We start from the raw sequence: 22,459 nt of genomic DNA, 5'->3' as shown, positions 1-22,459 counted from the left end.
TTGAGTTAATGCAGTGTCATTGAAACTTAATTATGTAGTACTTTTGTTCTGCATGGATGCATTAAATTGACTTACATTTTCACAAAAAGATTCCTATTTCAAGCAAATTCTGCTCTTTAGACTTTTACTAAGACTAAATTACTAAGCAACTGTTTTCAACATTGATAAACATTACTTGAGCCAAATCAGTATATTAGAATGATTTCTGAAGGATCATGTGACACTGAAGACTGGAGTAATGATGCTGAAAATACAGCTTTGACATCACTGGAATAAATTACATTTTAAAATGTATGAGAACAGAAAACAGTTAATCATACTGACACCAAACTTTTCATTTATATTTATTGAATATTGTAATATTCACTTAACATTTAAAATCTATTTTTATTGTAAACATTGTGAACAGAGATGGAAAATATTTCAGGCAGTCTTTTAATATGCGCTCTCGACATTCTATACAGTCAACAAGTTTAAGGTAGGCCTATATTTTTCCATCCATTACACTATTCTAATCAGTAGGGCCAACAGGTGTCAAATAAGCACACAAATGTAACCTTGCACTCTCCTTGCCCTCACTTCACACACTATCTGGAAACAGTTCCATGGTGTACTGTTCACAGGAGACAACTGTCAGTGATGCACTTCCTGCTCTGTCATCACGTGACCTACGGGCTAATTTATTGATAAGCCTGAATTATTTAGACGGCCCAGTGTGTTCGGAAAACACAGCAGCTGGTCTTCACGTGATGAAACAAATATCTGCCCTAATGTATCTCTTATCTTGCCCACTTGTATCTGGGTACAGTAAGAAGAGCCATTTCAAAACTGATATAAATGAACATTATGGACAAATTGTAAACAATGCAATACATAATTTAGCACCAAGTTTTGTGTCTAAGATCAGTCTATTTCAGTTTGTATTATTAATATACTGAATTATGTGTATTTTACTGTTTTCCCATTAGGAAACACACAATTTTTCAGTATAGATAGTAATTATTGGTCCCACTTTATATTAAGTATCTGTAACTACTATGTACTAACATATAAATTAATCATTTGATACAATGCAGTTATTATGTACACAGCCTGTTCATAAACTTACCCGTATCCCACCTCAACAGCAGCGAAAGGGTTTTGCAATACAACATTAACACAACATTACAATTACAATTAAATAGTACATTGTACCTAACAATTATTATTATTATATTTTTTTTTTATGTAAGTACATACAGTAGTTAAAGACACATTCACTCTTATAAATAAAGGTTCCAAAATGGCATTTCTGCAGCCATTTTTGGTTCCCCAAAGAACCTTTCAGTTAAAAGTTCTTAAAAGAACCATTTTTTATTTTTATTGTGAAGAACTTTCTAATAATCTTAGGGTACGTTTACACAACAAAGGTGTACTAAAAATTAAAGCGTTTTTCACAATTGAGTGGCAACATTCTCAAAAAGATCGTGAAGATACGTGAAGATGACTAAAAACATTGTATTATGCATGCCAGGCCAGTAGTTGGCGATGTCACTTTGTAAGAAAGCCCACCCTCTATAGACCTTATGCGGCAGAGAAACGTGTGCACAGCCATCTTTAGAATTTTGTCTTTGAACTTCCGATTTTGCGGTAGCCCTGTATATTTCTATGGCATCGCTGTCAAAGAGTAATTAGCTGGTGAAGTGGATTTACTTAATGTAGAGTTAACAACAGTTATCATGAGCATTGTTATGTTTAAAGCAGATGTCTTAACAAATGTCAGTAGACAGGGAAGATTTTAAAACGAGCAGTTAATTCATAAATAAGTAAGATGGAAAATACAAACTGGAAGTCAAAAGAGCGCTGAAAAGGGGCGGGGCTACGAACTATGACGCATTTTTATAGGCCAAAACCCGGAAGCGAGTTAGCATTTTAGCACTTCTGGTTCCATCCTCCCAAAGGGTTTTTGGTTAAATGGCTGAAATAAGATCCATGGTTAACACAAACTCGATATACTTTTACATTTTATTATACGACAAAATACATCAGTATTAACCTACCCGTGATTTTTTAAGCTGTTACATGTCTTGAAAAAGGCGGTTGCTAACAAGTGGCTAAATGGGACTACATAGGCTGTCGGCGATATTAAACGTCATCACGCCAAATAGGTAAGCTCGGTCTGCTTTTACAGCTTTGTTATGCTTATAACTGTGCTCTTATAAACTATTCTAACTCAAACTTTCAGGGAAAATGTTTTTATATAAAAACTGAAAGAGTTGTCAGAAGCTTAGAAGTGGCAATGTTGAAATTGTGCGACTGTGGTGTAGTTTGTTTATAACCTGCGTTTAGCTTTTTACTTCTGGCAACTGCATATAGGCTTCAAAATAGGCTTCATAAAAGTTGTGTTCATCTGTGAAAATGATCTTACTGGACAAAACGTGTAAGTATCATACACTTTTGTCTATCACAGAGCTTATTTTATCATCCAAAAGCCTATGGGAAAAAAATATTGGGGGATTATGCTAACTGCCGACTGGCCTACAAAGTGACATCATAGTTCCACCACTATAGACTGACCATGCAATACGCGTGCATGACGTCACCGTTTTCCAGAGGTGGTCTTATTATTGGGAGATACGAGGGTCCGTGGGAAGAACGTGAGAAATCGTAACAGCTAACTATGATTGTGCCTTGATAACCAATTACATTACAGTCTTGACGTCATTGAATTTCGTAAGAGCAAAAATGTTGAAGATTAGCCGATGGGCTGTTGATTCATTAAATTATATGATATTTCCTCACGAAAGCAGTTTATTCAGCTTAGTGAAGCCTCTCCTCCATTGACATCCATTAAAAAACAGAGTCACACTTTTTCCGGCTAGGGTTGCCTTCAAGTGGCTTTGCTGTTTTCATGAATGTACGTTTTTTTAGTTTACACAGAGACACTAACAGTATTGTTTTCAAAAACTTGCGCTTTGAAACCCATTTCAAAAGTTTGAAATGTTTTCAGGCTCCCAAAATGCCATTGTCATGTAAATGAATGGCCAAAATGCATAATATTTTCTATTTTTCACTTCAAATGGTGTTGTGTAAACTCCCCTTAAAGAACTTCTTTCCATTATAAAGAACCTTTAGTGCAATGGAAAGGTTCCATGGATGTTAAAGGTTCTACATGGAACATAGATGGCTATAAAGAACCTTTATTTTTAGGAGTGTAATGTAAAGTGTGACCTAATTATTATTTAACAACTAAGATGCAACGGATATAATAATATACTCATTCAAACAGCTGAATTTGTGACAAAACAAGGAAAATATAAACCATTAAACCAATCACCTAATAAATCATCAGATTGAAGTCAAACTCTTTAGAATTTGTTGAAATCATTGGTTTACAATGTCAATGAGCAAAGAACATTCTTGCTTTCTTAAAATGTGTTTTTGCCAAAATTAAAGATGATGGTTTTACATCTTGTGGTCATATTGCACAAGGGCTGCATTAAAATCACCCTGGGAGTTCCTCCAAGCCCTTTCTCACCTCAAGGTTTTGTGCCAGAGGTCAAAACATGGTACAGCGTGGAGGCGGACGTATTTGTGTCCCCCCGAAGAGCATTCCAGGCAGCCATAGACAGTCTCGCGCTTCTGATGCCCCATGCCACACAGGGCGCACGGCCCTTTAGGTATGTTATGGTTGAGTAGATTTACACGTATGTGCTTCTCATCCCGCAGGTAGGCCGTGGACAGGTCAGTCATGCTGGCAGCCTTCTCGTAGTAGTCCGTCACGACATCGTCCATGTACATATCAGAGTGAGTGAGCTCTTCAAACGTCCTGTCATCTACAGCAAGCATAAATCAAGAGTCATATTTAGAACATTTCTTCAATAATATTTTAAAAATTACACTTACATTTGACAACAGAAATGATCTCACCTGCTCTGAAAGGATTCCCATAGATGATTCCCGACAGGAATCTCCTGAGTCTTCCAAAGGAAAAGCGGCCAATGTATCCCCCGAGCTGGTCACGTATCTGTTCCCTCTCAAACCCTCCCATTGACTCCGGTGCTACACATATGTCTGACCAAAGTTACATCAAAGGCCATTAGTTAAATAAAAAAAATAAAAAATAGATGGAGACTTGAATATGAAAATCAACTAATTTCCGAAAATGTTTAAATCTATATAAAAAAAAGTTACACTTTATTTCACAGTGCCATAGTTACATTGTAATTCCTCAAATAAATACTATTAATTAACTACATGTACTTACTATGAGTTACAGTTAGGGTTAGGGTTTGGTTTAGGGTTAGTTACTAGTAATTATGCATAATTTACTGTTATTACTATAGTAAGTACATGTAGTAATGTGTAACTACGGCACTGTAAAATAAAGTGTTACCAAAAAAAAAAAAAAAAAATACATGGATGAGCTTCATATACAGTATAACTCAAAACTTAAAAGTTTGCCGTCTGTAATATTTTAAAATGTTTTTGAAGGCTGCATTCATTTGATTAAAAATGTCATTTATTCTTTTGATGGCAAAGCTGAATTACTCCATTCTTTAGTTTCACATTAAACTTCAGAAATCATATGTTGATTTGGTGCTCAAGAAACATAACCAGTGTTGAAAACAGTAGTGCTTTTTGTGGAAACTGTGATACATTTTTTCAGGATTTTTAATGAATATAAAGTTCAAAAGAAATGAATGTATTTTAAATAGAAATCTTTTGTAACATTCTAAATGTACGGAGCCCCTAAAGGGACATAGTGATGAAAAAACAATAAGATGGGAGGAAAAATTATTTGTCAATGATTTCCCTCGCAAATGTTTTGCATTCTCTGAGAAACTTTTCAGTCACTCGCAAAATGTTTGCGTTCCACCAAGAAATGTTGAGTTTGCGTGAATGCAAAGTTTCTTGAGGGAACTCAAAACTTTTGAGAGAGAACACAAAAGCATCAAAATATATTTTTTCCTCCTATCCCATATTTTTCCACCACCATATCCCTTTAGGGGTTTTGTATAAATGTCTTTAGTGTAATTTTTGATCAATTTAATGTATCCTTGCTGAATAGAAGTATTAAAGGTGCAGTTGGTGATCTGGGAAATGCTAACGTTAGCCTGCTAGTATTGAAAGCATACGATCCCTGCAAATCGCTGTCCAAAGCCACGCCTCCTCCAAAACACTGACAGCTGCTCTGCTCTCGACAAAGCATCACAAGAGATAAAAACTACTTCATGTCACAAAGCACATAACATTACAATAATAATGAATGCAAAAAACATGAGAGCTTGTTCCCGACTGCTGCAGATTCATTTCGGTGTTGACATGGATATGCATAATTCTGAATCTGACAGAACAGCTCCGGTTATAACGTCAAGGGTTGCCATCTCTTAATTACGGTAGTTATGGCGTGAACACAGCATAAGCTCGTTGTTTTGATTCGGTAGGAACTGTAAAAGGTGGCTGCTGTTTGTTTGCGGTGCTAGTGACTGACGTTTGTCTGTATAAACTCTGCATAGCCTGAAGGGTGCGCGATGGTATGTAAAATCATACGTTGACAGGCAGATGGGACATTGTATTATTTCATTCGAACATTTTAGGGTCCTACGCCTTCCACAGACGATATATATTTCTAAAAATTCATTTAAGACCATTTAACGTAGTGATTGCCATCAGAATATGAGGAGACTTTCAACCAAAAAACATTTCTATAGAGAATCAACTATTGCACCTTTAAATTTTTTTTAAAGAAATCTTACTGACCCCAAACTTTTGAGCAATAGTGCACATAGAATGATACTGTCAGAACACATTATTGGAATTATGCAGTCATTTAATGCTTACCAAGACGTCCATCGAGACGCACATATAGCTCGAGCACACTGAATGCTATGGTCGTGTGGGCTGGAATAACAATGGCTTTATCTCGCCCTTTAGGATTTCGACCATCGTCTATCTGGAACTGTGTGGGATGATAGAAAGCATTAGAGAACATCAGATTTCACAGCTACATATATTGTTTGGCCTGGGGGCACAATAGCATTTGTTTACCCTCATGGTAGTTCCACGGACTCCAGCGTGGACGGTGAGGGAACACTGTCGTGTGGTGCGGATACTCTCCATGACAACGCACAGGATCGTGCGTCCACTCTCTTTGGACTGACGGATCAAACAGTGATCCAAGTCCACTTTCCTGATATTTAGAAATAAATGAGAGGAGATTAGACAGAAAGATTTGCAAGAAAATGAATGTGAGAATATATTGATTAATTTAATTTAAGAAGTACATGAGCGAGAGTGCTGCTGTTCCGAATATTAGCATGGCCACAGGTAATCAGAGCCGTGCCGAAATAACTTACACCAGTAACTTAAATTTGAGACCCAATTAAAAAACTTAATTTCAATGCTTTTGTGAGTGAAGTTTCTCAGGGGAACGCATTAGGTTTGTGAGCAAACACAAAAGTTTTGCGAGCAAAGGTACATTTCTCAGGGGAACACATAAGTTTTGTGAGTGAACCCAACATTTTTGAGAGCGAAGTCAGTTTCTTGGGGAAATGCAATAATTTTGCGAGAGAACGCAACAGTTTTGTGAACAAATGAAATTTTTTTGGAGGAATGCAAAAGTTTTGAGTAATGAACCCAAAAGGTTTTGAAAGCAAATGCAAAGTTTTTCTGGGAATGCAATAATTTTTAGAGAAAATGCAAACGTTTTGTGAAGAAACAAAGTTTCTCTGGAGTCGAGGAAATGCAAAAGTTTTGCACATGACAAAGTCTTGAGAGCAAAGTCAAAGTTTCTCAGGGAAAGCAATAATTTTGTGAGAGAGCATGAAAGTTTTGTGAACTAATTAATTTTTTTTGGGAGGAATGAAAGAGTTTTGCGAATGAACCCAGAAGTTTTGCAGGCAATGGGGAACACAATAATTTTGCGAGAAAACGCAAAAAGTTTTATGAACGAATGAAAATTTTTTGGAGAAATGCAAACGTTTTGCAAGCAAACACAAAGTTTCTCAGGAGACCAGGGAATGCAATTTTTTGCAAATGAACCCAAATTTTTGCGAGCAAATGCAAAGTTTTTTGGGGGGAATGTGATCATTTTGTGGGAGAACAAATGAAAAATTTCTTTGCTGGAACTGTCTAACTGTATAAAAACATATACACAATGTCCTTTACCTTGCATTGAGCTCCCTCAGTAATGTAGGAACCTCCACCTCATGCTTGGTCACAATTCCAAAGGAGGCCTTTACCGCCACTGAGTCTGAACCACTCACGTTTACTCCCACCTCGTGGATCAGATGGTTGCCCAAACGCCCATTTAGTGAAACATCAGACTTGTCTTCATAGTTCAGGAGCTGATATGAGGAGACCCCTGTCAACCAGACAGAAATAAACTCCTTTGATATCACTTACAGTATACACTTAAAGGGATAGTTCACCCAAAAATGAAAATTCTGTCATCATTTACTCACCCTCAAGATGTTCCAAACATGTATGAATTTCTTTCTTCAGCTTAAGAACACAAAAGAATATATTTTGAAGAATGCTGGTAACCAAACAGTATTTTTTCCCCCATACTATGAAAGTCAGTGGGGCCCATCAGCTGTATGGTTACCCATATTCTCCAAAATATCTTATTTTGTGTTCAGCAGAAGAAAGAAATTCATACAGGTTTGGAAGAACTTGAGTAAATGGTGAGTAAATGATGACAGAATTTTCGTTTTTGGGTAAACTATCCCTTAATTAAAAAAATACCTTCATTTATAACGCATAAAATGCGAAACAATTTCAAAATACAGTATGTAATAAGTGTTTTTATGCATTTTGTAAGTTCAAATTACGCAAAGATGCACATAAAATTCTTCACGAATGTTTGACTGAAGGCATGAGATAACCAAGTGTTTGTTCATCTATACTCATCAAGTTATTTGAATTTATTTCAAATTATGAAATCTTTCTCACCTGCTGTGATCTCTTTCTCTCCCACGAGTATGTCTTTCAGTGAGAAGGGGGTAGTGGCATATTTGGTCTTCTTCCAGAAATGGCGTCTTCTCTTCCTCGTCACCAGGCTGAGGGGTTGATATCGGTCCGCTTCACTTAGACTGGGCACATGGACCAGCCGTCCAGTGTCCCCTACCTGCTTCACAAAGTTCTTAGTTGCTGCCGCAAACATGACTGTAGTTCACCGCAGCTTGAGCATATCGTTACTTTGTATGTTCATTCACAGTAGTTCGAATTTGACTCGGTACTGGCTGTGGCAACATCACTACCTGTTCAAAGCTAAATGAGACTGCGGAGGTGCTGCTTGGGTTTGTCCAACCACATCATAAATAATAAAGTGGTTGTAAGCTGATCAGGATGTCCTCTGCCATATGTGTAGTGTCTTATGGGGTTCAAATAAATAGACCTGACACCATCACATCTGTTATAAGTAACTCCCTCCAAACTAGAGTTTATAGTGAGTATAATGACCTTATTACTGCTTGTTCATTATTGCTTGATTTTATTTGTAAACAGAATGTAATTAGCTTAATTGTTCTGTAATCAACTAGTTTACATTGCTTTTAATGAGGTTTTAGTTTATACGTTGGACAGATGATCTGATGACCTTCTTTTGTATAGCATAATAAGGTCAAACTAGTTTACATGAAGAATATTTGTTGTTAATTATATGAGCAACACTTTATTTTACTGGTAACACTTCATAATAAATCTATATTAGTAAACATTAACTTACAATGAAAAATAGCCTAATTCTAAAGCATTTATTCATTTTAGTTCATGTTAATTTCAACATTTATAATACAGAACTAAAATCAAAAGTTGTATGTTAATATTATTTAATGAACCTGAGCTAAAATAAACAAAAAACAGTTGTATTTTTATTACTTAACCTAATAAATACCTTAACAATTGTATTGCTCATTGTTAGTTAATGCATAAAATACAAAGTTCTGTCATGAAACTCTAGATGGCGTAGGCTAATAGGTCCTTTAACTCAACCTGCTCGTAATCACATTGTTATCTATAGGGCACAGCTGATTGGTTCCTGCTGTATCTGTAGCCAATAAGCTTGCTTGCTCAATCTTTAAAATACTTGGGTAGCATTTGCCTTAGCAGTGCAGAAAGCTTTCAGAATCCCTCCATCTTCCCCAGCTCCACCTGTATTGATCTGCTATGGGTAATTCATGTATGCTATATTGTACAGCAGCAGCATGTCTTACTTGCTCACAGCAGCGTGTTGTGTATACATTGGCAGTAGCATATCTATTCTGCCAAGACCAAACATGACAGTAAAAAAGGCCTCCGAGAGTTGTCATGACAGAACTAACATTACAAAATGGGACCTTACACCTTATTGTACATTTTTGCCATTAGTTTTGTTTAGTTTTGGTTATTTCTTGTTACATACTGACTAGGTCAGCTTTAGCAAGAGAAGTAATAAATGTTTTAAAATAGAACAGAAACAACATATGTAAGAGATAAATCATATGTTTTGTTTTACCAGAATAACACAGCAACTTCTGCTTTGAGTTGAACTTAGTTTATGGTCTGTTATGTTTAAGATGGGCCAGAAATTTTACAATCTGTGATAATGTGTAATGTCCATTTTTAGGACAAGTTAAATGCTGGTGTTGCAGTAATTCACATAGATGGTGAAATAAACCATGGTTAAAGGTGTTTCTTACCTCGTAACTGAACCAAGATCCCTTTGCCTACACTAACAAAACTGTGGATACTTTCTACTGTGAAAGGGAAGTGAACCTGTGAGTCCACATAAAGTAATTTATTAGAATATTTCTTCTCTGCAGTGTACAAGGCTCATTTGGCTATAGTGTATTTACGGAAAGACTCACTCACTCATGACCTCATGTGGCTCCTCTTTATGTCCAGAAAGAACTGAGGTCCGTTACTGTTGAATGCACACTGCTAAAACATTAATGGGGAAAAAGAGCTTTTGTAAAGAGTTGTTTATAGTTTCTATAACACAGTCTGTACACATGTACAGTAATACTTTGTGAGGCCAGCCAAGAACATCCTGAGGTCACTGTGTTAGTCAGGCAATTATGACGATAAGGTGGGAGAGTGTTTGCAATGGGAATAAACTTCTTCATTTAGAATTGTACAAACAACTGTAGGACATGAATAGAGGGGAAACAGTCTAACAACCTATATTTGTCTAGAAGTAATTTGCCTTCTCAGATGTAGAAAGATTAGGCAGGCCGAGTATGAATGGCCAATCCTGTACTAGTTTCAAAATGAACCCCCACCCACCAAAGTTTCGTTGTTAGAGGTAGAGAAGTTCACTCAAAAATCATTTACTCTTGTCGTTCCAAACCTGTATGACCTTCTTTCTTCTTTGGAACACAAAAGACAATATTTTGAAAAATTAAAAGTGCTTTTTGTCCATGCGATTAAATTCAAATGGCTTTAATATTGAGGCACGCTCACATGGTTATTTTATGTATGTATGCACACTTACAGTTTGGGGTAAGATTTTTTTAAAGAAGTCTCTTATGGCCACCAAGGCTGCATTTTTTAATCAAAAATATAGTAAAAACAGTGAAATATTATTATTACAATTTAAAATAGCTATATTTTAATACAGTTTAAAATGCATTTTATTCCTGTGATGACAAAACTGATCATTTCCCCAGTCTTCAGTCACATGATCCTTCAGAAATCATTCTGATTTGCTGCTCAAGAAACCTTTCTTATTATTATCAATGTATGATGAAAACAGTTGTGGCTGTTTAATATTTTTGTGGAAACACTGATACAACTTTTTCAGGATTAGAATGGTGAAAAGAACAGCATTTATTTGAAACAGAAATCTTTTGTAACATTATATTGTCACTTTTGATCAATTTCATGTATACTTGCTGAATTAAAAAGTTTTTTTTTTTTAAAGCATAAACTTTTTTATAAAGTAAAAACTAAAACCTCCTTCACATATGGACTATATAATATTTAAATTACATTTACATATATATATTTTCATGATTTTATGATCATGACCTTCATCTGCACCTCCTGGCAATACAAAGTGAAAGACGGATAGGAATATCTCATGTTTTAACTCATGAATATTAATGAGAGTGTTGACTTATTTATGTTCATTAGCTTAGCAAATGATCATGTTTAATACCTTATGCATTCAGGTGCAACATATAAGTGACACATTAATGCCACTATGAAGTTATTAAACGTAATTTCGGGAGGAGTATGCCCATCTAATCTTCTAATTGATACCAGGGTATAAAAATAGCCTCTTACCACTATTCCTTTGAAAAATGTTTAAAATGTTTTTGTAAGCATGTCAAGCTTTATACAGTGATGGCCAAATAGGATAGCTTATGATCCACTACAGAATCTACACACAAAATGATTGTGTTTTTACCTATTCTACACATCTAAGAAATAAAGTAAAGCCACTGCACATAGTTGTCCTATAATTAAATCTACTGGTGTCTGCTGTGTGATGCTGAGCTTTGTAGTGTTATGACAGTGATACATGATGCATTCTGCTTCATGTTCTTCATAAGTGTGCATCATCTTAAAGAAGACTGGAGGCTCGAGTTATTTTTGCTCCAGCTAGATGAGAGGCTGGAGAACCACAGGGCGGGGGTGCACAGGCTGCCTGGAGTTTTCATACAGGGAGCGTCTGCGCAGAGGCTGGCAGCTGCGCTCTTGGGTACAGTGGGCGTCTTGTGGAGCGCATGGTGAAGCTGTGATTTTTTAACAGTCTACCTCCTGTGGCAGGCACAGGCAAGGCTTGTGCCCCCCAGTCGTGAAAATGACCGCAGTTCATCACCTCAGGATACCTGTATGGCTGGGGTTCTGTTTGGCCCAGGTGTTATTGATTACGTGCCAGGATGTTAAGACCGGTGAGTAACCTGTCTCACACTTTACTAACCTGATAGGTTAAGTTGAAGACTGATACTCTGTGTGTCTCTGTATATCAGTATGTATAACTCTAGTATTTGAGATAAATATGTAAGAAGTGCTTGAAAATGGTGAAATAAGTTTCACACTTACCTGTTTTGCATCATACACTAAAACACGATGGCTTTTCTCACCTTTTACTTCAATATCTGGGAGAAGAACAGCTCTCTCATGTCATTTTTATCACGGCACTCTGATTTTTCATGCATCTGTGGACAGTGTAAGATTATTATGGAGAGTTTAAAAATACAAAAGTTTGAATTTAAATGAAAAACATTTAGACTGAAGAGTTTTTAAGGTGCTTCATTCAGATTTAAAATGACTGAACAAAATTTCTTCCACTGTTGGGTAAATAATAAAGCCCCATTTGTGTATTATTGCAGTAAATTCATGTTAATTATAAAAGTAGCATGAGTGCAGGTAAAGTGGGACACTTTATGTTAGTTTGTTTGACAATTTAAGTAAGATCCAATTGTCTTACCATATAGTTTAGGAATAACTTAATGCTTACAGTGGTATTAGAACCCAAAATTAAAACTGTCATCATTTAGTCAGCCTCATTTACAGTGACTCAGTCCCTATTCACCTTCATCATGGAAAAAAGAAGCACTGGAAGTCAATGATGAGTCTGTCATTGTGCCTAACAACTCTTTTAGTGTTCCATTGAGGAAAGAAAGTCATACCGGTGTGGAACAACATGATTGAACTACTCATAATTCATACTATTAAACGTAAGCAATAATAATGGATGTGGGAAACATCACAGAGAAGATGTTTCAGTCCCGTTTATGTTATGAACAGCAATAAAAATAATGAGATGATGGAATAGCCATATTGCTGAAGGAAGTTAAAGTTGCTGTGAAGAAAGCATTCCACTAACAAAAATATGTCCTAAGAATGTTTTGCTAATGTTCATATTAAGTTATGAAAACGTTATTTCTGACTGTTTTTTGAACTATCAAAAAGAAATTTTTTAAAATGATTTCTTGGTTATTTGAACGTTAAGAAACATTTAGGAACCTTACGTTTGAATGTTCTCTGAACATTCTGAAACAAGCAGTAACATTAAAAAAAAAAAAAAAAAATCTAAAACGTTTCAGAAAACAACCTTCCATGAATGACATATAAATAACATTATTGTGCTGACGTTTTGAGAAAATGATTAAAGACCAGATCATATTGAACGAACGTTCTATACGTTTCTAAAAGAACGTTTGTTCATAACTTCGCTAGAACATTCTGAAAACGTTCCCTGTTAGCTGGGTTCAAAGTCGATTTTACCTGAACATTATCATTCCTTACTAGCACAATTTTGATTCCTAATTTCATTGTGAACTTGCAAGCTGAATTACCCTGATCTTCTGCTTTCTCAGCTCTATCGGAGTTATAATTTCATGGCCTTGCATGTAATGATGTGAGGTTTTCACGGACCAAAGCAGGCCACCAATTGTGGTCAAAGTTCTTTCCAAAAGAGATGCTAGACACACCCAATCATGTGGCGAATGCGTTTGCCTGAAATCCAACTATGATGTTTTCACACTCATTTAGGTTACAGGTCAGTTCAGTTATTGATCAGTATTGTTGGGTAGCTCAGCAAGAATCGAGTCTAAAATTATATTGAAATAAAAAATTTTGCACGGTGAATTCATGCTGTCACACTCCAACCCTAGTTTAATGTACATAAAACAAGGTGTGTGACCCTCTCTTAGTAATTATCCCATATGGGGACACGTCATGAGAGCCAGCTTGTAATGTTTTATGAGGGGGAGGATATTATGTCAATCACAGGATCTGCAATACAGGACTTGTAAAGAAACGTTGTATGACAAATGCAATGTCCGTTCTATACATGAGTATATATTAAAGAAATGTACATTCCAAAGAGGATATTTTGGTTAAAAACTTCAGACAGAGGGCGTGCCTTTTCACTTCGACAGAAATAAAAGTTGCCCACAGTCTAACCTATAATAGAGGCTGCTGTGGTTTCCCTAAAATAACGCATGTGCTTTTCCACTAAATTGGTACTTACTGTCTTTTCAGAATCGTGCTTTAAGAAGGCCAGTTTCATACAGCTGAGTAGCAGCAGGTGTCCTTCTGGTAGTATTTTTACTGCTCCAATGCCATTGACAAGACTGAAAATAATATATATTACTTCAGGTCTTTAGCATGGTTACATGGTCACAAATTTATTTCCTAGTTTAAAAGCATTTAAGATGACGACTTTTAGCTGTCTATCTGTCTGTCTATCTAAAAAGTTATACATTTATATTTTAAATATTTAGTTCACTTCAGTTATTTCTCTCACAAAGTCTCTTATTTTGAAAAGTAAAGTGCAGAGAAATTTCACTTCGTCTTCTTAATTGCTTGGAATGTCTTTATGACATAATTTGGGCCTTTACAGAAACAATTACAGCTGTCACAAACGCCTTTGATGAAAGTAGGGGCAACAAATAATTCTTACCATGCATAAAGCTGTCTGCACTTCCACTGTGTTGTTGCACTAGAGCACTGTATTAAAGGCTTTCGGATAGTCATACACATTATTGCTGATTACAGCAGTGGAAGCCATGCTAGAAGCCAGCCATCAGGATAGACTCTGATGCGACAGACTTTGAGCAACAGAACCAGCATTTACTCTGTCTGCCGTCTCTGTCACGCTACAGCATTTAATCAAGAATTATCACAGCCTGGAGCTGTCGCTCAGAGCCACAGACAAACACAACACAGACAACATGAGAGGATTTAGTTAGGCATCTTCTCCTTGGGTGTGTTTATAAAACTGTGGTCATTACTCTGGCTGCTTATATATTAGGTCATTTATAATCCATTACAATTATGTGAAACAGTATTTTTACAACTGCTACTACTCCTTATCAACTTTCAGCTTGGCATAGCAGTAAATTTCACACTACCAAAAGACTACCAAAACACTCAAATCAAGCCATTCTTCCATAACACTAGCAAAGCAAACACACTTTGTCATTCATAAAACAGTGACCTAAAACACTAACAACAGGTAGCATTATACAATGTTTTCTTTTGTAAAATTTCTGTACAAAACAAAAAGACACCTCTCTACTGTTTAAAATTCACTGCAGTATGTTAAATGGTCCATGTTTACATTACAGTATGAAATTTTTCCCTTTTGTATAGATGTTAATGAAATCGAAAGACTATAAATATGTATTCGGCTACACCTAATTGTTTTGATAGTAGTCTTTTTTTTATTTTAGCATTTTTAGATTTGGAATATATTTAATTATGGTATTACTGTAAAAATGGCAAATTGCTGTCTTATTCAGTTTTGTATTATGTTTTGAACTTAAGTTTAACAGTTAAAAAAAAAAGAAAAGTATGTACACATGCAAATTAGCCTGTAGGAACATAGATTTTTGGTGGTGGTTGTGTCTGACAATATAGACAGGCTGATTCCGAAATCGCCCCCTATACCCTCAAATAGGACATTATTTGAGGGGACAGCCATTTATAGTGCACTGTAAAAACGAACAGTGAAATTAAAGAAATGAAATGAGTTTGTTTCACTCAAATAATAATGAAAGTTCATTGTACATAATAGAAAAAAGTTGCGTGAACTCAAAATTTCATTGTAGTAAGCTGAACTTGATATGATTGAGTTGAGTTGCAGCAGATTTCTAATTCCCAGCATGTTTTGCTTCATGTTTTGCTGTATAAATAAATGTTAAAATTTACCCTTTGCCAGGAGTTTGATTGATAAGTGATCTAACCAATCATAACGCTTAACCCGCCATTTTGTCCAAGAAAGCAGTCAGGGGAGTTAGAAGATTAACCTTGGTGGTCTTGAACTTGAAAAATGGTGTGTATTGACGTCTTTCCGCGGTTGAAACAACATTCCTTCTCATGTTCATTCATGTTTATTTGATGCATTAAATTAATTAGTAGGAAGAGATGATCGGTTCACGAGCCCCTTGAGCTGAGGCGCTACAGCAATCTGTCATGACACATTAAAAAGCCACAAAATGGTTTTTATTGTTCGAAATTTCTTAAAAAATTACACAGTTTGAAAGCTGGGACTTTGTTTCATATCAAAAGTAACCTGCTCTGTCTTGTCAGTGTCCTCTTTGCTCCGCGATGTATTTTTCACTCTATGTGGCGTGACAGTGCCATGGATTGTCGGACAAAGCAACAGTAACTAAGGGGGGGCGGGTCTTTGCGAAGGGTCAAGTGATTGTTATTTTGTGTGTTTTTGCACAAGATTAACATAGAAAGACATAAGTTAGTGTTTAATGTTGTGTTATGTTGATATTTACAGGGGGTTCTGTTATGTTAGTTTAGTAGGGTTACCATTTACTCACCCTCAAGCCATCCTAGGTGTATATGACTTTCTTCTTTCTGATGAATACAATCGGAGATATATTAATAAGTGAAGTTCCTAAACGTAATTTAGGGAGGAGCAAGCCCATCTAATCTTCCAATCAACAGCCAGAGTATATAAGCAGCTGCTTACCTCTCTTCAGTCTCAGCTGTTTCAGCATCCCTCCACCTGCCCAAACTCCACCTTCATCTCAGGTACCTTGCCCTATGTAATCATATCCTATATTTATTCACTGGGGGGGTTGTATCAGAGCTCGAGTTGAAGATGCTTCATCGAGCCCCTCCTCAATGGACAGCAAGCCAAATTAGCTAACCTAATACCCTAAAGACTATATGGGCAAACAAACTCGTTAAATATCCTGACGCATCTTTATAATGGCAGTGAGCGGGATCAACGAGTATGAGCTGAAGAAAGTGCATCCATCAACATCTATCCATCATAAACACAGCTCTGGGGGGTTCCTTCTGAAGCGAAGCGATGCGTTTGTGTAAAAAAACAAAAACATATTTAACAAGTTATGAAGTAAAATATCTAGCTTACGCTACGTCCTGCCTTCCCTATTCAACTTATGGAAAAAACTTAACGCGACACCTGTTTACACTTTCTTCATAACTTGAATACAGAAGACAGTCTGGCAGAAGCTAGATATTTTACTTCTTAACTTGTTAAATATGGATTTTTTTTTAAACAAACACATCGCTTCACTTCAGAAGGCATTTATTAATCCCCAGAGCTGTGTAGAGTATGTTTATGATGGATGGATGTGGATGGAGACACTTTCTTCAGCTCATACTTGTTGATCCCGCTCACTGCCATTATAAAGCTCGGATGCATCAGGATATTTATTAATATTTCCCCAATTGTGTTCATCATAAAGAAGAAAGTCATATACAGTTAGGATGGCTTGAGGGTGAGTAAAGCTTGGGCTAATTTTCATTTGAAAGTGAACTAATCTTTTAAGACCACATATACTGCATGTTGTTTGATTATATACATGCAAGTATATAATGACAGTCTCTTTGATAGTTATAATAGCATGTGTTATTTGCTATTGAATGTTTAACCAAGATCTGAATATGATGTTTATGTAAATTAACTATATGTTAATTTACATAAGCACTCCGTTTCCACGGCTTTCAGCCCCACCCCACTTGTCACAACAAATTTAAATGTTTTAAGTATTGTGAACTTTTACAGTGTGGTGTCCGAAACCATAGTCGATGTTATTGAGTGCACTCATTCTATCCCATATTGCACCGCAATAACAAGTGTACAGCCGATGTACAATCAACACCTGTCTGAATTAGCTCACTCGTTTTCATTCACTCCTTCAAATGAACTGTATTAGTGGACTAACATAGGGAATAGTGATTCAGGGTTTAGGAGGTGATTTCAGATTTAGCCATAATGTAAGCAGAAATGGTAGGAACGCAGAGTAAATGTTCTATATAGGCAGACCAGTCCCATAATTTGACATTGAAAAAGGTGGATTTCTTTTTTTTCTTTTCTATTTGTGGAACGTAGTCTTGATGTGGTACATAAAAGGTGCATCAATAGGCTGAGTGAAAAATGGCTGAAGGTCTCCAGCTGCAGACCTCAATTACAGGGTGTGGCGTATGATGTGATCACCAGCTAAATGAGGGCAAACAGAATTGGATGAATGGTGGCATTGCTCTAGTTCTCATTGAGTCTAAAACATTGTACTTTATACTTTGACTTATAATTATAGTTACTTAGATGTCCTTGTCAAGGACAGATTATGGACCAGGCCAATGGGGCCAGTGCTTTATCATGAGGCTCCATCTGAGGGGATGTAAAGTTGATATAGACAGACAACGTGTGCCACTGACTGTTGCCACAATGTGAAATAAATGAAGGAATTAAAAATGTTATCCATTCTAGGCACCTCCTCAGCACTAACAGTGCCTTCTGAACAGCTTTGATGTTTCATATACGAGTCATAGTAAATTATTGTCTCTTGCAATGTTAACATACATGGTGTGTCTATTCTTGCGGCTTTAATTTCTTATACTTGGATATAGTATGTGCCTAGCAAGCATCTGAGAAGGCAGTTCATTTAAAAATATTAGAATGGTAAGCATAGATTACCATAAAGTAGTTTCATTACAATTCTTAGTTATTATTACTATTGTAACATAAATAATTAAAGCTGATGTAAGCATGATTTTAAAATACTACACATGTCAACGTTACCTGAATGATATCTCATATATGTGTTTTGAGAAATACAAATTGTTAACAGTCTTTGTGATTTCTCTTTTATTTCTTACCTTTTTTTCCTTGATGAGAGTAGTGGTACCACGTTACGACTGTTTTAGAAACGATGTTTGTAGCACTAGCAACTACGTGCTGGGTATTGTGGTTAGCATGCCAAGTTTTTGTAAGGACTGTTAGCTTTCAGTGTACCTTAAAACATATGAAGGAATATTTGTGATTTTCTTTTTTTTTTTTTTTTTTTTTTTTACCACAATCTTAGCAGTAAGTATAACCAAGCATAAGGATGGAATTTTATGACGAAAATATCAAAATTAGCATTAAAGGGTTAGTTCACCCAAAAATGAAAATTTATTACTTACCCTCAAGACCTTCGTTCATCTTCAGAACACAAATTAAGATATTTTAGTTTAAATCCGATGGCTCCGAGAGGCCTTCATAGGGAGCAATGACATTTCCTCTCTCAAGATCCATAAAGGTACTAAAAACATATTTAAATCGGTTCATGTGAGTACAGTGGTTCAATATTAATATTATAAAGTGATGAGAATATTTTTGGTGCGCCAAAAAACAAAAACAAAAAAATCGACTTAATAGTGATGGCCGATTTCAAAACACTGCTTCAGGAAGCTTCGGAGCACAATGAATCGGTGTATCGAATCATGATTCGGATCGTGCGTCAAACTGCCAACGGCTGAAATCACGTGACTTTGGCGGTCCGAACAGCAGATTCGACACACTGATTCATTATGCCCCGTTATTTATTTATTTATTTATTTATTTATTTATTTATTTTTTGGAGCACCAAAAATATTCTCGTCGCTTTATAATATTAATATTGAACCACTGTACTCACATGAACTGATTTAAATATGTTTTTAGTACATTAATGGCTCTTGAGAGAGGAAATGTCATTGCTCCCTATGCAGGCCTCATATTCTGTAATAAATGACAGAATTTTCAATTTGGGGTGAATTTACCCTCCTTTAAGAACAAAATTATTCTTGACGCTAGACTGACCTCTGCTGGCGGATTGAATTTGTGCTGCTGTTTTTATATATCACCCTAAATAAATAAATAAATAAATAAATAAATAAATAAATAAAAAGAGCAACAATTTTAAAAGTTAAGAGTGAAAATACTTCCAGTTTAAATAAATAAATAATTGAGCTTTTCATTTTTTATGTGATTAATAAGAATGTAATATTTATGTATGATGACTGATATAAAAATCCTTATGTCTGTTCTCTTTTTCATCTTTGAACAGAGGACACGAAAAACTGTAAAGACGGTGATCAGAATTATTCCGAAAATGAGATTTGGAAGCCAGAGCCGTGCAGGCTTTGTGTTTGTGATAACGGCCGAGTGATCTGTGAGGAGATCGTCTGTGAGGAGCTGAAGGGATGCGAACAGTTCATGATCCCAGAGGGAGAGTGCTGCCCTGTCTGTCAAACCTTCGCCAGTGCGCATGGAAGGATCGGTGAGTCATACACGAGATGGCCGCTAGAGGGCAGACGCCAATCAGATTCGAAAAGGGAAGAGAGGAGGGGAGGGGGGGGGGGGGTCGTTTATTTATCATTTAATAGGCTATTTTTATTATAATTTAGACTTTGAATACAAAATTATTAATTATTAATTATATTTTGTGTTTCTTTTGCAGAAACAATTGCGTTTAAGGTATGTGAATACTTCAGGCATACAGAGTAACATTTGTTATTTGTATTTTTTTTCCATCACATATTAATATACATATAAAGTTTTGATTAGGCCTGCATGTTTTTTTCAGGGCCAAAAAGGTGAACCTGGTGACATTCCTTATGTGAGTCTATAAGATTATGCTTCTGTCCATCACGTCCATGCAATATTTTGTGCCAGATATAAGATTATGACAGTAGTGTTAAAATTATTATATACAGATTCATATTATTTTATTATTTAAATTAATGTGTTTTTCTTCTTTTTTAGATCGTGGGAGTACCTGGGCGTCCAGGACCAATGGTGAAAAAAATGATGCACGCACACACACGCACATACACACACGCACACAAATTATATTTTTCACACACACAACCCTTACAGAAAACTTTCTGCATGTTTACATTTTCAAAAAACATCAATTAGTATGATTTATTAGCTGTTTTCCTCATGGGGACCAAAAATGTCCCCACAATCTGGTCCCTATATATATATATATATATATATATATATATATATATATATATATAATACCAGGACCACACATACATACATACACACACATCTCCAATCTTTTTTTTTTTTTTTTTTTTGCTCTCTCTCTTCAGAACCCCTATTCTTTGTAATGTCAATCAAAGTGATGTCCATTATCTTGTGTGTCACATCAAACAGGGTCCCCCAGGAGCAGACGGCCGAGCAGGATATCCAGGAAGCAAAGGAAGACGAGTATGTGACATTTACCAATACCCATTTTAGTCATTTGTGTTCTGTTATGTGGCTATTTCACCTCAGAAACACCTCCAAGTTATGTACAAATAGTGACTTTCTCTCTTATTGCATGGAACAATGTAAGTTATGGCTAGTCAAAATTACTTTGAGTGAATACATAGTGTAATGATGGACCTAAATAGTTAAAATAGTGACATGCAATGTTTTTTTGTGAAGGGTGTTCCAGGTCCACCTGGTTTTGATGGAGAGCCAGGTGTCCCAGGCATGCCAGGTGAGCCTGGTCCTGTGGGCACTGCATTGCCTGGGGTGAGTAATATTATCTGTCCAGGTTTTGTTGTCCTGCATTTGTCAGTGATTAGAATCGTAAAATGTGTTCCTCTGATCTGAATATGTACCTTATCGTTGTTTAAAAAAAAAAAAAGGGTTTTTAAATAAAACAAAATCCTTTATTTCTTATAAAAAACAAAAATTATAAAAATGCTGTATTACTAGTGTACTAGTGATTTTAATGTTTCCATTTTAGTGACTATATAAAACACAATCAAGCCGACCAAAATCAGACTTGATCCTGCTGTTTTTAAAAAACTTGCCTAAATGTGTTCTTATCACAATATTATATATTATTTATAACATTTATTGAAAGTTAGCATGAAATGAACATTTTGATAGTCTAGCATATATCCTAGTGAAACTGAAAAACATATGCCGGGACTTGATTTTGTAGATCAGGAATTGATTGGATCCTTGCCATTCACTAAATGGTCATCAGAGACAGGGTTGGCAAGTCTGTGGTTTTCTCACGGAATTGGGCTACTTTAACACTGTTGCAGCGTGTTGTTTTTCATGTCTGCGGCTTGAAGCAGCCCTAAATATCATGATATTTAGCCCCTGGAATGTGAATTTTACCAGAGGAACTCCTCCAAAAAAAATGGATTTTACTCCCCAAAACACGATTGGGCTAGATTTGAGCAGCATTTGGGTGTGTTTTATCGTGAAAACCTGGCAACCTTGATCAGAGAAGAGATGTCATTGCAAGGGAGACTGGGGGAAGTGAAATTAATATTTTTGAATTAAAGGTATGAGATTTCTCAAAATCATTGTTGAACACTGTTGATATTTGAAATCAGTCCAAACAAACACACCCCTCCCTTCATTGCTCCTTCCACAAAATGCATGAAAACGCAATGCATGAGTGTATGTCTCTTTATCATAGCAGAAGCGAAGCAAAATAATGACAAATGAATGACAAGGAAGCACAAAAAATGAACATTCAGTACGCATGAGTATACAAGTAAGAGTTTGTGGACATAACACTCAAAACCAGCATTACTCATGTATGGAGCAGAAACAATGAAACCTCGACATCCATTTTCAGGCCTTCCCGCTTAGGTCTCTCCAGCGCTGGAAAGCTTTTCTTATATTAAATAGGGTCTTGCCTGATCATAACCCTTCTTTTTCCAGTGATATTTCTCTGACCTTTTCTTTATTGTAATGTCTCTCGGCCATCTCTCTTTCTACAGTCTTTCT

At 36.0% G+C, this 22,459-nt stretch overlaps 2 protein-coding genes across 3 annotated transcripts in view; one reads left to right on the top strand and one right to left on the bottom strand.

Moving 5' to 3' along the window:
* Positions 1-317: 317 nt before the first annotated feature.
* Positions 318-18,931, bottom strand: pjvk (pejvakin). 2 transcript variants are annotated; one of them, XM_048200689.1, is made up of 9 exons: positions 18,871-18,931; positions 18,565-18,700; positions 12,054-12,128; positions 7,936-9,903; positions 7,150-7,345; positions 6,031-6,172; positions 5,824-5,941; positions 3,910-4,053; positions 318-3,815 (listed from the first exon to the last, which is right to left on the bottom strand). In XM_048200689.1, the coding sequence occupies exons 4-9, from the start codon at positions 8,144-8,146 to the stop codon at positions 3,514-3,516; spliced, it is 1,113 nt and encodes a 370-aa protein (XP_048056646.1). In that variant the 5' UTR covers positions 8,147-9,903; positions 12,054-12,128; positions 18,565-18,700; positions 18,871-18,931; the 3' UTR covers positions 318-3,513. The 2 variants fall into 2 exon arrangements, with proteins under 2 accessions (XP_048056646.1, XP_048056647.1); XM_048200690.1 differs by lacking the exons at positions 12,054-12,128; positions 18,565-18,700; positions 18,871-18,931 and having other exon boundaries at positions 7,936-10,553.
* The window catches only part of col5a2b (collagen, type V, alpha 2b), a 33,754-nt gene continuing 22,708 nt past the window's right edge, over positions 11,414-22,459 (top strand). Inside the window, 7 exon segments of the mRNA XM_048200688.1 lie at positions 11,414-11,861; positions 19,776-19,988; positions 20,169-20,185; positions 20,295-20,327; positions 20,474-20,506; positions 20,876-20,929; positions 21,149-21,238. Of these exon segments, the coding sequence (XP_048056645.1) occupies positions 11,771-11,861; positions 19,776-19,988; positions 20,169-20,185; positions 20,295-20,327; positions 20,474-20,506; positions 20,876-20,929; positions 21,149-21,238 (531 nt within the window). The 5' untranslated portion in view covers positions 11,414-11,770.

This window comes from Megalobrama amblycephala, linkage group LG8 (assembly GCF_018812025.1).
Source record: "Megalobrama amblycephala isolate DHTTF-2021 linkage group LG8, ASM1881202v1, whole genome shotgun sequence".
NCBI lineage: Eukaryota > Metazoa > Chordata > Actinopteri > Cypriniformes > Xenocyprididae > Megalobrama > Megalobrama amblycephala.
Note: the sequence above shows the minus strand (reverse complement) of the source record. Positions and strands in the feature narration are given on the sequence as shown.

Bases quoted from the DNA above. Each gene is read 5' to 3' on its own strand.
- pjvk (XM_048200689.1), bottom strand. From the start codon at position 8,146: ATGTTTGCGGCAGCAACTAAGAACTTTGTGAAGCAGGTAGGGGACACT. The intron at 6,173-7,149 runs GTAAAGGACATT...TCTAAATATCAG, and splicing joins CTGAGGGAGCTCAATGCAAG to GAAAGTGGACTTGGATCACT. The intron at 4,054-5,823 runs GTAAGCATTAAA...AACTTTGGTCAG, and splicing joins GCGTCTCGATGGACGTCTTG to ACATATGTGTAGCACCGGAG.